The sequence below is a fragment of the Colletotrichum gloeosporioides genome, assembly GCF_011800055.1.
Source record: "Colletotrichum gloeosporioides strain Lc1 chromosome Unknown consensus_117, whole genome shotgun sequence".
Lineage (NCBI taxonomy): Eukaryota > Fungi > Ascomycota > Sordariomycetes > Glomerellales > Glomerellaceae > Colletotrichum > Colletotrichum gloeosporioides.
Genome location: NW_025544762.1, coordinates 1,065,438 through 1,080,786, shown reverse-complemented (window position 1 = coordinate 1,080,786; position 15,349 = coordinate 1,065,438). Strand labels below are relative to the sequence as shown.

At 53.2% G+C, this 15,349-nt stretch overlaps 1 protein-coding gene across 1 annotated transcript; it reads left to right on the top strand.

Moving 5' to 3' along the window:
* Positions 1–9,509: 9,509 nt before the first annotated feature.
* Positions 9,510–10,682, top strand: GCG54_00009239 (Fluconazole resistance protein 1; the record flags this gene model as incomplete). The annotated part of the gene is made up of 2 exons (XM_045409188.1): positions 9,510–9,731; positions 9,789–10,682. The coding sequence occupies 2 exons, from the start codon at positions 9,510–9,512 to the stop codon at positions 10,680–10,682; spliced, it is 1,116 nt and encodes a 371-aa protein (XP_045256433.1).
* Between the last annotated feature and the right edge of the window lie 4,667 nt (positions 10,683–15,349).

Below are 15,349 nucleotides of genomic sequence, written 5' to 3'. Positions count from 1 at the left end.
CACTTCGTGATCGTAAACTCGAGAGGTTTGACTCGTGCAACCGTGGGCCAACCTTGGCAGCCACCAACTTTTTCCTCGTAATGACTGTCAATCGTCTGGTCAATTATCTCGATTGATATCATAGCCTCCAGCTGACATGTGCCAACCCACTAGGGCGTAGGGGAAAAGCTTGGCATGCTGCCCTCGTAGATCCCCAGATCTGCCTCCCGCCAAGTAGCTTCGCGGGCCAACTCCGCCAAGTGAGTTTCTCGAAACATCATTGAACGAAGATCACGATACTTGGAGAAACAAGAAGCTACATCGGCTTATCTCCATGCGTTCCGTGGCGGCAGACTGAAAGCCAGTTGAGCATCTTCATTACGACAGTGGGGCCCATGCGTTCCGCGGCGGAATCATATTGCACCTTTGGCCAGCTGCTTGGTGATAGAGACAGTCAGCCCATTCCCAATGCAGAGCCTTGTCGTTATATCCATGCCTGTTGTCGCTGCCACGTCGCTGGACGTACTGGTTGCTGCACTTCGGGAGTGGCCCACTGTAGAATAAGGAGGTTAGCCGGTTGGTCATGAACGTGTTTTTGTGCCGCCGCCGAAAGTCCTCCGACACCTTTGCATAGATCCCCCAGTAAATCTCAGATCAAGCACGGAGATAGCAACGGGGAATAGGCCCCACTGTCCCGACTGTCCTGCAGACAGGGGCCGGTGGCGTGACTCGAATCACATCGGTTTCGCGACAAGCCATCGCCGTGCTCCGCTATCAGTGGTTCAGCCCCTTCCAAATGCGTCGTAAATGAATAAGTTACCAGGTCGATCGTGCTCCAGACCGACAGAAGATTGGAAATACCAAGGAAGTGTGATTGCAAACAAGGCATGCAGTCTGCTTAGTAGATGGGCCGGGCCACTCGCTTGGTCATGGCAAAGTGAGCGCCGTTTTCTCGTTTCGTCAGCCGTTTTGCCATGTGTTTCCGTGATCTCTGTAGCCGGCTTTCTTTTATGAAAGAAGTAGGGCCCGGCACTAGCCTTTTGGATCATTCGGTGGTTCAGCTCCGAAATTATGGACCTGCCTCCGTGCCTCCGGACCCGCTAGCCGCCGGTGCCAAGCATGAACGGCGTCCGGGCACCGTAATCCCGTAATCCCGTTCGCGGGAGATACCGGCCGGAGTCCAGCCCAAGAATGGGTAGCGTAGAGACGGGAAAACTTTGCTAGGCCTGTCCCACAGCGAGCCTCGGCTGAGCCATCGGCTTGCTTCCATTGAAATTTGAGTGTGGCCAGCGCGATCATGCGCCCCGATTATCCACTCCGGCGGGAAGACGTGCAACCCCGGTGCCTATCAATCATCAGACGGCAGAAGGTGCGCAGTTATCCACATGATAGCTGCGGACGATCACTGATACGGGATACAGCAGGAGGGAGTGCCTTGTGAAAGGTTGGAGGTCGTCTACCGGGAGACCCATCAGCCTCGGGGGCGCCGTTCGATACCTGGGGGGTGTCCTCTATTTCGTACCTCGAAGTTGTCAGTTGTCTAGAACCAGACGTGCGGGCCGAAAGGTGAGACTGGAGACCGAAACTCAGACGGACGGTGGACCCAATACTCTGGATAAGGCTTTGCGCCAGGATGACGTCTCCTGCAACCAAAAGTTTTGTCAGTGCATGTGGACAATTTGAGAAAATAGTGATGGCATAGCCTCAAACGTCTGCAAGTGCCGATGTTTATCGCCTGGCACGAGCGCACCGGTGAGAAGGAAGTTTCTCTTGGTTTGTGTACCTTAGGCTTCGATTAGAAATCCTCCATATCGACAAAGGGCGAGACTCGCTGCCAAGTCCAAGAAGGCATCGTGCGGCGGGACTGGTCGAAAGCCGCGCCGACAAGCAATGAGGCTCCAAAGTCTCGAGACGTCATGGAGAACGTGGTGGTGGAGTCGAACCTCGGCCGAACTGGAAATTAGCAGAAGCCGAAGTCCGCTTTTGGCAGACGGCGCAGAACGGCGGTGGTAGAGGGATGCCAAGGCGCGTCTGCAAGACAGCGGGTAGGACGGGTAGAGCATCGGTGGGCTACCCGATACAGAAGCCATCCTTGTTTCTTATGTTATGGTTGGCATGCTTTGTGTGGTGGTACTGCGGTGGGCAAAACAAAAGTAGACAATGTACTGCGGTCTCCCTTTGTCCAGGTTCGTCGATATCGAGATGTCTCCACGGCGGGGGACAGGAGGCGAATAGTCTAAGTGCGCCATTTTGAGATTCCGGCTTCTCCCTTGGGTCCTGGGGGAAAGACCCTGAAGGCGTGAATAGGGGTCACGAGAAGGCTTAGGTGGTCGTCAAACGGGGATCAGGGGAGCCCAGGGGCTTGGGACGCGATCCTCGTGGTCGTAGTGGATGTGCTGTAGAGTTTCGATGTTGAGATTGTACGGGGTGGTGAAGGGGCACAAGGCGGATGACAGGTACGAAGTACTCAGGGTAAGGTGCAGTACTGCTGTGGTGTACTATGGTAGTGTAGTGTAGCAGCCTGCAGTGTGGTTGGTGTTAGAGGGCTGACAGGGTTAGGATCGCTTGTTCGGTGTCTTGTGTATTGAGGTCGGAGGCCGAAAGGCCGTCTTCGTTACCGAGAGAAGGCCGGCCCTGGGCGCTGCAATTGGCTCATATGATCAGCCAGGGATCGACCGGGGCTAACTTTATGAATAATGCAAGGTAGCCGGGGAGCGGGAGGCATCCGCTGGCGTGCGCTGCACTATTCTGGCGGAGGGCGATCCGAGCCAACCCTACTATAGCCGTTATGTAGCGGGCTCTAGCCTGTTGACAACATGCGGTGTTGGATGACGGCGGGAGAAGTCGTCATCAGGAGGTAGGGGACCGGACCGCAGGTGAGCAACAGGGCCATCGTTGCTTCATCGCGGGGTGCCGAGTTGACGAAATTTGAAATGACCAGATGGGAGAAGCGAGATGCCGAGGACGAACAAGATACAGCGAGGCAGTAGCAGTTCCCAGTACCGGCCGGAGGGCGGAGGTCATTTTGCGGCCCGGTGCATATTGGAAGTGGGTTGCGCCGGGCATGAGGAGCCCCGGTATTGAGGTCAGGCGACGTGACGATAATGCGCGAAGATGGTAAAATTGTGGTTTTTGGAAAAGGGTCGTGGGCAGGATGCAAGCTTGGGTAGCAAAAGGCGGGATTCGGGAGAGGTACTCGAGCAATACTTTCCTTTACTTGTTGCTTGTCCAAGATGCCTGCCTGCCTACTGCGTATTTGTGATGATACGTACCCAGGGCCCCTTAGGAAATATTAGGCGTGGTTTAAGGAAAGTTCTCTCCAAGCAGGCGCCACACTTGTGCTTGCCCAAAGACGAAAAAGATACTGCGACCTCGCTGCGGTATTCCCGTGGCGGCGCCGTGAGGCCGGGGCCGAGTGGAGACGGCACTTGCCAGCAGTGAAGCCGATTAGTCAGTTGGCGGCGACCACGTCCAAAAGGGGATAGTGGGGCGACCCGTCGGTACTTGCCAGGAGCAGACCTACCTCACATAAGGTACCTTACCTCACGGTGGTAGGGGCTTGCTTACCCAATGCCAAATCCGGTGTGGTCAGTGTGGTGGATGGTGGACAGCGAAAAGTGCGGCCGTGGAAACACTGAACCACCTTCTAGAAAAATTCGACAGGCCACGATGATTTCACAATTTGCCAAGTGCCGTGGGGATGTGGAGGGGAAGAGGGTGGATGGATGGACGGACGGAAGGACCGCACCCACCGGTGGAACTGCGCCGTAAGTAACAGACCTCAAAACTGCGCGCGCTTTGCCTGCTGCTGCGAGTAAAAGAGACGACGGCGCACAGGTACTTCGTACATGCAGGTATTACAGCAGAAGCAAAAGCAAAAGCACAAGCAGCGTTTGGTACGGGACGGTGGGATGAGGGATGAGGGATGAGGGATGAGGAATCGGCGTTTAAGCGTGGTAATCACGGTCTTGATTGGCGTGCGCTGTTTACCTCAAACCCCTTGGGTGCCCCCCATCCCACCTTGCTCCGGCGATTAACTAAGCTTTCCGCCGTGAGATTTCTAATTCGTCTCATCTTGCGGCCGACGCGAGTCGGCGGCGGCGCCAATTGACCCCCGAAGCGGACAATTCCATCTTCATAGGGCAGGGCTGGGACACCTTACCTTCCGCTCTGCTCTTCTTGCGCTGGCGGTTCGTGGGTGAAGTCGGTCTGTCGCAGCATGTCCCCTGAAGACCTCACCATGATATCACCCTCGCAGGGAGTCAGCAGCTAGATTGGAGCTATGCCTGCCTCCTGCGCGCGCTATCATGGGCTAACCTAGGCGGCTCGGCCTTCTCATGGACGCCGTTTGAAGCCCTAGAGCTCAGACGTATCGCACATAGGGTAGGCAACGTACATAGTAGATGCTGTAATGGAAGTGAGTCTTCTGCTGACGCCGGCTTTATTGAGAGAAAAGCCACCGTCAACACCACGGACAAATCAACTCGGAGTTAACATCTCCGCTCCGTGGATCTAGAACCAACTCCCGTGAACCGATCGGCATGGGGGAATGGAGTACAGCAAATAGTGATGCCAATTTTGCGTGCGATCATCACATTTGACAGATGCAGCCATGGCCGCCCGCACACCATCAATACTACCTTCAGGCTTTCAACATGGCAAAGTCTCAGGCATACTAGCAGACCGCCTGGAGTCTCAAGCATGAAAAAATCTGTAGCGGTGACTCACAACGAGCCTGCCTGTCTGGTATCTTACCTTACCTTACGGTGTGAGGTGGTAAGAATGCGGCTTCAGGGATTGGTAAGAGCGGGTGAATGTTCACGTTATCACTTAATTCTTTGCAAATTTGGCCGGGAATAATACGCAGTGATGACATTTGTGTTGTGCCTTCCATTCTCCGACGCCCCACCCAACACCTCGGCACCGCTCCACGACCCTCAAGGTACCTGCACCTGCCACTTACACTGCTTACTCCAAGTTCAAGACATGGAGGAGAGACTGGAGGCGTGTACCTGATCCTCCGCCTCCAACAGAACGAACTCCGGTCTGACCTGACCCTGAACCTCTCCGTTGGCATCAAATCCCACACGTCTCCACGGCAAAATAGTCTAATTAATCGCTGGGACTTTTGGTCTGGGCGAAACCGATCCACGTTGCTTATTCCTGCCGTCCTCCGCCCGGCGCCCGGATCGACTAATCAGCCAACCAACGAGCACTTACTCACAGAGTCACAGGCTCAGGCGCACACGCTGGATTGAGGTCTCGTACTCGTACCGTCCTCGACTGCGAGCGAGAATGCAGTGCAGGAAAGCCTCAAGTCTTGGCAAGCGGGCCGGGATATCGCGACAGTGCGTGTAGGTGGAAGTACCATGGCAGGTGGTGGTGGTGTAAGTAGAGGTTGGGTTGGGGAACGAAAGGCAAACAAAGTAGCAGGTCACTGTCTGAGCGACACCTTCTCGTACGCCTTTACAACGTTAATTGCGGTCACGGAAGGAACACCAGAAAGGTACCTGATCCTACTTGTTGCATCGCGAGGTCATCAGGGCGTTGCGTCCACTCATCGCCCTTTCAGCTTGATGCGTTGCGACTTTACTCATCGCAGATGCCACACTCCAAGGTATCTGCCTGGCCTGCTTGACATCGCCATCGATGTCTGTCTGCATTGCATGATCAAACAAACAAGTCGTTCGGCTCAAAACACTTGCCGCTGATCACCTCGAGCTGGCCTTGCGAGCCTCTGCTCTGTGCGGTGCGGCCGTCTCGACAACTTCACGCGCCGACGGGGCGAGCGGGCCACAGAACGGCCTCGCGATCGTCCAACTTGTCCGTGCTCCGCTTGTCGTCTCCCGCGCTGCGTCGGCGAGATGGCTGTCAACCACAACCCCGAGCCATCTGCTCCCTTCTTCTCCTCCTCGCCGGACTTTTTTACACTCTGGCCCAGGTCCCCGATCTTTCGCGATCGTCCACGAACCATTGGCTCCCCCCCGCCGCCGTGGCGAGCCGCCGACGAGCCTCGGCAGGGAGCTTCACGGCGGCTCCCTGCCTGTCGCCAGAGAATAAGGTTCGCTCCTCGAAACTGGTCGCCTTGACGTTGTGTCCTGCACTGCACCCTTTGCCTTGGGCGGTGTCACAGTATCAGATGGGTTTGATGGTGATGGCGGGCACCATCCATCTGCCTGCACGCTCCCGCCGCACAGAGGGTTGCGCTGGCCAGAAGTTTGAACCACCCTTCCGCCGACCTTATTGCACCCATCACATCACACGCCTCACCCCGTTCGCTCAAAGTTGCTGTTACCCCCATTTCGCCTCAACTCAACTCCCTCCGCCGTCAAAGTTCCGTCTCCAGCCCTTGAGTTGCCTCCCACTTAGACTTTGCGGTCAGGCACAACTTGCCCTTCTTCCATGCAACCGCAAGAGGCATCGCCGAATCCATGGTTGCCGTTCTTGGCGCATACTATTCTTTTAGCACGCATCGTCAGTATGCCATCTCCAACATGGATTAATTAGGATGACACAAAAGTCCGTCCGTCATGGCTGCCCTCCCACACGAGGCTGTCGGCGTTGCTGCGAGGAACGAGGAAGTCCCTGCATGCATTCAAGCTCGACCATCTCCCGCTGTCTGTTCTCCAAACCGTTTTTCGCGGTCAGTTCACCTGCGCTCGAGCTACGTCGATAGGAAACGCCTGAGGAGAATTGGGATATGCTGCTTTCAACCCCTTGAGTCCCCCCCACTGGGCAAGGAATCAGCCGATGGGTCACATTGGGCTTGAAGAGAAAACTAATTCAAGCATATCAAAAATACAACAACTTGGCGGCCGTAATGGGCGCTGTTCCGGCGGCTTGAGATTTTTGCTGGCCCAGCCCAGTGGTTATGATCCATCATGAATCATCAACCCCTGGCTCCCTGTCTATTTGCCCAAAATGGCAATCTGGTTCAGGGACTCACCACGCACCACAATGCCAGCTGGCAGACACCAGTCTCTGGCGTCATCAATTTGATCATGCTTGCCATCTGGTCTCCATTCGAGTCCAGAACCTTTGCAAATTCGCCGCGCCGTTCGTGATCGCGGCCCCGAGGTTGAGCTGATCTGAAGTCGTTATCGTTGACGGTGGCAGCGCAACCAAAAGTAAAGGACCCCGCCCTCGGCGCCGGCCTCGTCGAGAGACCGGTATCTTGGCGTACGGGGAATCAGTGGGATTTATTCGCACCGCTACCGGCCCCGTCAGATTCCGCCGATGTGTGCACAAATCTGGGAATCATGGTCATGTAGCAACTTGGGATGGACTGATCGATCCCACGGCGCTAAACCTTGGCCGGGGAACTCAGGGCAATGCCATGAGCGTCAAGACGTACGGAATTCACACAACGGAACGGTCACCGCGACACCCATTTGCCCAAAACGGTAGAGGGGGGTTGTTCAACACGACGTATCGGCGTCAATAGAGTGTGCAGGAGCGCCTAAGATGCTGGTTACAGACAAGAGAGGTCTACCAGCCACGGGCGAAGTACTCCTCCTCCGGGGTTTCATTAGTTAGCGCGGCAAGGGGGCCACTGTTTATGTCAGCACCCGAATGTTCTGGTCACGTTAACAGTGGGACCCTGTCCAAACTAACTATTGAAACCCCGGAGGAGGAGTACGGACGAGTGGGGATTGGAGGGACCTTGGAGAGAGCTCGGAGGGTTTTGTGTCGTTCGGGAAGCAGAGTCTTTCTGTCGCTGTCTTTCTCTGTCTCCTTGGCTCCATCACCCATGCAGAGCTTGCTGCTCAGGTTGTTGTCGTCGGGGACTTAGCAACCTCCACACCCGATGTACTTTGTATCGCAATGTACCGCCCCGTCACCGCAGCAGACCCGCTCAACCTGCCTTACCCCTTGACGGCACCATTACGAGCCTTGTCCTCGCACAACCCACTTGAACAAGGCGTACACTCGGCTTCGTCTCTCCAAGGTACCGTCCAGTCTCCCTCTGCCCATCCACCTCCTCCTCCCCGAGGCAGATGGCCCAGACTCGGCCTATGGCTAACATACTTGCAGCGTCATGTCATGTTGTGTTCATGACCCCAAGCCGCAGCCAGCAAGCAAGCATGGACAGCTCGCATTCTCTGGATCCCGGCTGAGCTGTGGATAACCCTGCTTCCTGAATATAAGATGCGGGCGGCTGTTCCGTCTGATTGGGATCCCCCTTCGACGGAACTTGGAAGCCATTGATGTTTCGAATCGGGGACCTTGATCACAATCCATCTCCAACTCCGCCGCCGACCTGACGTTGATAGCTTCTTGGTTCTGATGTAATGCCGTCTACTTAAAAGACCATCTCGATCCCGAACAGACGACACAACTGGACTGCATATTTCAAGCCCGCAAGAACCACAATCTCGAAACACTTTTTGGGCCCTTTGTCTTGGCCTCTCATCACTCATCCACACACACACTTCAACAAGCTTAGCCTCACCATCTTATCTCACCTCAAGCCACACTTGCAAAAGATAATCATCTTGTTACACCAAACCGGCTTATATCGAACCAATCCTCCCGCATTCGCCCGCCCGCTGTAAAGGACTTCAGTCATCTACGGCTCAACGAATAGAAACAAAAGGCACCAAACAGCCTCAGTCATCGCCCTTTTGGACCAGAACCAGTACCCGGCACCGTCGTCCGCCAAAAGACACGTCCCTCCTGCGGTCAGCAATCCGCCATATTTGCAGTCATAAGCCCTACCACGTCCCAGGCCCGGCTTGCAAATCAGGGCCCCAATCCCTATCCTCGTTCACACGCTCAACACTCTCAACTCCGCTGCGGACTTTACCTCCTTTGGCGGCTAGTTCATTCAGAGCTGTCTAGCGCGCAGGCTACATTGCACAACATCGGTTGTACAAACGGTACACCAAGAATTCCAGGATCCCGTTTCTGTTCTTGCGCTCCTCCCCCCATTCCATTCCACACGACTGGACCAGGGGCCCGCCCGCGCATACTCGGACATAAAGACGTCGCCGACCGTTAATGCCAGCAATCCACAATCCGCTCTCTCTGCACAGCACCAACACCACAAGGACACACACCCAAGCAGGCACCGCACACGCCCTGCCCACCCGCCCTCCTAGCATTGCGAGCGACCGAACTTTATTAACTCAAAAGCTTCCGAGGCCTTCTGCCGCATCACATAATCTCGCGCGCGCACAATAGACGCACCCCGACAGTCTGCTCGACATTAATAATTTGCCAACACCCTGCATCCCAGTCCCTTGCCGTGCTGGCTGTCCCGACTCTTGACCCTAGCGCCACGGACTCTTGGCTGTGTCTACCTGTGTCATCCCGACTCTTTTACCTTTTTGGCTATCCTTCCCTAACTGAACTGGGTCTCGTTCTCGTTATTATATTTCACTTACACGGCCTGCACCCACAGACAGGAACAAACTTATACGTCTGTTTGCCCCTCGGTCTTGGATCATAATCAACCTGCCTCACTTACACTACCACCTCTTCACCTCAACTACAACATCGCCTCACATCATAACTCTTAATCATCCACCATGGGAAGCGGCCTACCTACCCCTCCATTGGAGGATCAGAAGTCCAGGAAGAGCTCCTCGTCCAGCTCAAAGTCCATCAAGCCCAACCGCCACACGGCAAAGCGCGCCAGCCCTCACAACGCAACATCACACCATGACCACCCCGCCTCAGCAATGTCTGCCGACGGTCGTCACAAGAGAGTATGGAAGGCTTGCGAGAGGTGTAGAATGAAGAAGACCAAGGTAGGCCTCACCGTTCCCCGCCTTCCAACCCACACCCTCCCCTCTAACATCACCTAGTGCGACGGAGAGTTCCCTTGCAAGAGATGTAAGGACGATGGCCTTGTCTGCACCGCTGGCGTCCGCAAGAAGACGGAATACAAGCAGCTCCCTCGAGGATACGCCGAGGTCCTCGAGCACACCCAATTCGCCCTCATCGCCACCGTTCACAAGCTCTACTCCATGGTCAGGAATAACCAGCAATGGGACCTTGGCGAGCCAGAGCTCAACGACCGAGGACAACCCGTCATCCACAATATTGCCCAGAAACTTGGCTGCATTCGTCCCAACTCGGACATCGACCTCCCCGTCCACTCTGTCTTCCCCGAAGACGAGGCAGGCCTCGCCGAACTGGCGCGCCAACTGGAGGAGCAGCAGAAGGAGCGCGATGCAGAGAAGGCAGCTACCACCACCAGGATACCTACAGAACTCGACTCGGCTTCGTCTTGCGAACGCTCCGACCGCGCGAGCTCCTCTGAGCTCGACCACTCCGAGTTCGAGGCCGACTACCGCAAGGCGGTCTTTGGCCAGCACAACAACCCGATGACCATGTCTCCCCAGAGCTTCTCGACCGGCTACACCGAGTTCGATGTCGACTCTGTCGCCTCACCAGTCGACCCCACCGCCGCAATGTTCCACAACCAGTCCCCGACCATGAATGCCTACGTACCACAATGGACCATGCCTCGCCAGGCAGCACCGCCTCAACCACCAGCAATGGATCTCGCACAGCAGTTCTTCCAACAACAGAACGGCGCCCTCTCCAGCATGGACATGCTCAACCAGGGTCTCATTGAGAACGAGTTCGGCACCATCAAGCCCCACGTCCTCTCATGTCCGAACCCCGAGGTGATGATGGGCATGGGCGACCCGATGATCTACGGAGGCTACGACGGCGAGCCGATGCGCCTCTAAAAACGGTTCACTCGAACAACGAAACCTCGAATTTCTTACATCTGATCACGCGTTATGAGATATAGAACTGGGGTTACTGGCGGGTTTCGGCACCGGGCTGGCGCACGCGCGCCCAGCCCGCGCAAATGCGATGGCGGTTGGGAGGTTTTATTACGGTGTTCCGTCTGCTCTTCTTTCCAACGATACACCGCGAAGGCGTTGCTTTATGGTTACCGGCGGGGTCTACTCTCGTGTCCGCAGCGGCACAATGGCGTTTCAAGGATTTTACGGGGAAACATGTTTTCATGCCATTTACTTTTCTATTGTGTGGTAATTTCTTCTCGGGGGAGGGGGAGTGACGAAGAAAAAAAAAAAGGCAGTCACGACGACTACTCGAATCGGAGACCATGTATCATCACGGCCGGGCTTTTCTTTCATGTTTCTCTCCTGTCAGTCGCTTCGCATAGCCTGGCGCCTGAAAGGTGTTTCTTAGACAACAGGTTTACTCTTACCTCGCTCTCTCCCGCCCCCGCGCGTGTGCATATTGGGACGACTCAGCATAAAAAAAAATAGCTGGATATGGGGGCCGGGGAGGGGGGCGTGTAAACCTTGGCGAGGAAAATACCAAACCACACTCTTCTTACAAACTTGTTCAACCATGACTGTGATCACAATTCTTGCTTGCAGTGACTGGAAAGAGGGATGAAAAATGCGCGCTAACAAATTCCTCTTTGGGCAGCAGGGCAGCAAAAAAGAAAAGACCAAACGAACGAGCGCTCGCTGCGCTCTGCCACCAAGCGCACCCAGCCATAACCTAGTTCGAATGACTTTTTCTTGCCTGTCGCCGTCTACATTTTATTTAAGTGGCTGTAACCTTCAGAGTTTGTATGGTCCTGTAGTAAAGAACGAAGAATGTTGGCATGAACGCACACACACTCGTTGGCACAACAGTCCGATATCCCCCAAACTGAAAATGATGCCAAAATAACAACACGCAATAGCATTTCAGTGGACGGCGACGAGGCAAAACACTGCAGTCGGCGTCCATCTTGGCTGCTGGTTGCTTGCTTGCTACTGGAGGGGGTCGGCGACGGCTTGCGACGGTGTGCGAGCTTGCACTGGCAGGCTGACAGGGAACAGCTAACTATGCAATGCTGCGCTCCCCTCCCCAGTCCCCCGTCCTGAAGCATCATCCCCCCTCATCCTTTCAGAGCTTCCCCCTCAGGGAAAGGGAGCTTTGCGAAGCAGGAGCCAGCTCCGTTCCAACTTTTTTTTTTTCTCTAGTCTTCTCTGGCCTGCTGCGTTCGGCCTGCAACCGTCACGGTTACCCTTTCCCCCTTCCCCTACTGCGTTACCCCCGTGACCTGATCTGACCGCTGTTATTGCTGCTACAGCCTACGGCGGCGGAGGGTTTGGAGCGAATGCGACGCTCAGAGTTGCCAAGGGGGGGGTACCATAGTAAGTTAACCTAAGCCACGGCCAGCGGACTCCACGTCACGACTGTAGAACCCGTACAGACAGGACAGGGGCCCGTCAACGGCCGCAGGTGTTGACAAAATACGTGTAAAAGGGCCCCCGGGCAATCTTCTGATACTGAAGAAACCGACGATCATTGTTCGAAACAGGTCTTAGTCGACCTCACCGTACCCAGGTCTAGATTGCCAGCTCAGCTGTCGTGACCGTCGATGTTTTGCTGTATCCGTCGTCAATATTTCTCCAAGCTTCTGGCGGCCCCCACCAGCGGCGGCGCTGCAGCAGTTGGGTTTGAGTTGATCTGCGAAATGCCTGATGGAAGCTTGAGAGACACTTTGGGGGCCGAATGGGGTTCCAAACAGACGGAAATAGAGGCAAGACCAAGCCAACAACAGCCCATTTACTGCCCAACCCCCTATTTTCGTATTTCCCCTGGATGCTTGTCCTGTTTCCCTCTTCATGTGAGATGAGCCGCTTGTCGGGCGTAGATTGCATCACCATCATGGCCAACGGGTGCAAACTGGCAACACGGAATAACAAGTCCCATCGGAGCGGACGAAACAAAACTCCAAGTCCGCCGAGACGGCGGGCGAGCTACCAGCCCAGTCGTCGTCGTCGTCGTCACGCCCCTCACGCTCTAAGCCACTCGATCAAGAGGTCTTGGTTCGTTCTGGACAAAGGTTCCCCTGGCGTATCCGGGATCCCTGCTCCGTTGGTCAGTTGGGGGGCGTGGGAGATGTGAAGCCAGGGGGTGTGTATCTGTCTCCCCGCCTGCAGTGCGTGTGGTTGCTCGTAGTCGCTGCGTCTGCGGCGCTGGCGTTGACAGTGGCAGGGCGCAAAAGCCAACGGTCTGCGCAGAGACGCACACACAACGTCGACGCACGTTCACGCATTTGCCATTTGCCTCTACACGCGGAAGCAAACTCCCTGGGCGGAAACAGATATGCATGGAACTCAGGCGCATACTTCCAGGCAGGGTCACTCTGGCGACAGGCAGAATGGAGCGCCAAGGAGAAGAGAGAAAAAGTTCTCCCGCAGGACACAGCAATGGGAACCATCTGAAAGCGTCCGCCCTGCGATCTCTTTCGATCCCAACACGCAACGCGGCGCCCCACAGCGCATGTTCCACTAAACGCGGGAAGCTCAGGGCGCTGTTCATGCGATGATGCTGCGTTTGAGGATAGGATAAGCGGACTTTTGGGCCTGTGGCGCGCCGCGCGGTGGATAAGAGGGTGTTTTTTTTTTTGATAGTGGGCTATTTGTTGCTGCGTAGGATGTGCTTTGCGCACCAGAAGGGGGCCACTAAGGTGGTTGGAAATCGAAAAGTGATCTCGGCGTTTGTAGCGGAGGGCGGGACGGGATGTTGTAAACCCCGTGGTCCGACGGTGGAGGCCCCCATATGAGTCGACTTTTTTTTTCCCACTGCAAAATGCGAGGGCGGAATTAGCCTGATGGCCATTTGGCCGGGTTTGAGAGTGTGTGGATTATGGATTTTCGGTTTCTTGCTGCTTCAGGTGTAGGGCGGAAGAAAAAGTCGTTCACGGACTTCCAGACCGATGACAGTGTTTGAAGGGGCTCAGACAAGCGTGAGCAATGGCACCTTGTGAGTTCACGTGTTGGGCTGGGCGGGCTTGTCTGAGTTGGGTTGACGATGCTGGGGAATCCCTGAATTGGGTATTGTTTGGGGTTCAGGAGCTTTGTCAGCGGACAAAATTGGGTTTCTCGAACAAATGATGAGCGCCGTGGCCGACATTGAAGAAGGCCCGAGAGTTTCCCACACAGCAAATTGTGGGTGGTGAGAGTGGTGGACTGCCGTCAAAGTAGAGTGTCAGCAGCGGAACGCCCACGTCGAAGTCTAACGTTGTGCGACGTTCAGGGCAACGTCGTCCTCGTTGTCGGACAAGGCAGCCATCAGTCGGGCGAAACTCAAGGACGAAAAGGCCTCTCGGCCGCAGGTCTTCGGGCTTCTCGCACTCGGCATATTACTCGATCGCCCTGTAAGGCGTGTCATTGGTGCCAGTAGCAGAGTACGGAGGTAGCGGTCAAAAGTATTCACACATCCCCACTTTTAATCACAGTGTGGCTAACCAGAGGCTGGCTAAACCTTAGCGCTAGCCCCTAGCGCCTCTAACTACCTCTCTACCCTACCTTAACCTATATAGTTAATTTTACTACCCCTACTATCGCAAAAAAATGCTGAATTTTTGCTATATTACTATAACTACCTAGTGTAACGATATACTATTAATTTGATGTTATATTTAAACTTTTCTACCCTCTTTTATTTAGAATTAGAATTTTCCCTATTAAAATCGCTATTATTATTAATTTTAGACTATTTTACCTCTATAGCGTAGTAATACTACTTTATACTATTTTCTTAATTTAAGTTAAGATTATTAAGCTTATTAATAACCTCCTACTATAAGTTATTAATATTAATAGTAACTAACTATTTCTCCTCTTCTACTATTAAGAAGGTTATAATCTCTTCTTTTAATTTCTTCTCTTTATTACTTATTAGTAGTAGTAGTAATACCCCCTCTTTATATTTATTACCCCCCTTTAGCCTAATTACTTATTAGATATTTTATTAGATATACTTTATAAAGTGCTATAGCTTTTTAATAAGGAAATTCTTCTATCTTTCTTTTTATATATAGCTTAGTTTTATATAGCTTATAATACTTATAAGGTACTTCTTATACTTAAGATATACTTATAGTAGCTTAATTACTAAGAGATCTAGAGAGTTTATTAGCTATAATAATAACTTTATACTTAATACTACTTAGAGCTTTTAATTCTAATATTAGGTATGAGGGGTAGTGTTATCTTTTTATGCTATTATTTTAACCTCTTATAGGTAGGTATATTACTATTACTTTATAAAAGTGATAAAAAGAGGCTTTAGAACTTTATACTGATATTAATATTAGTTAATACTACCTTTTTTTAAGCCTTATATTATAGTACCTATTTTTGCTATATATTTCTACTATTTAGGCCTTAATAGCTTCCTTTTTAAGTGTAATACTTTTATAACCTCTATAGCTTCCTATTTTATTTAATTTACTACTTTATAGCGTTTATTATGTTAATCTATCTAATATTAGTATCTCTCTTTTTGCGTTTTAGTCTTTAGAGGCTAAACGTAATAAGGTTTAACTTTATACTAATAAAAATATATTTAGAATATTAATTTATATTTACCT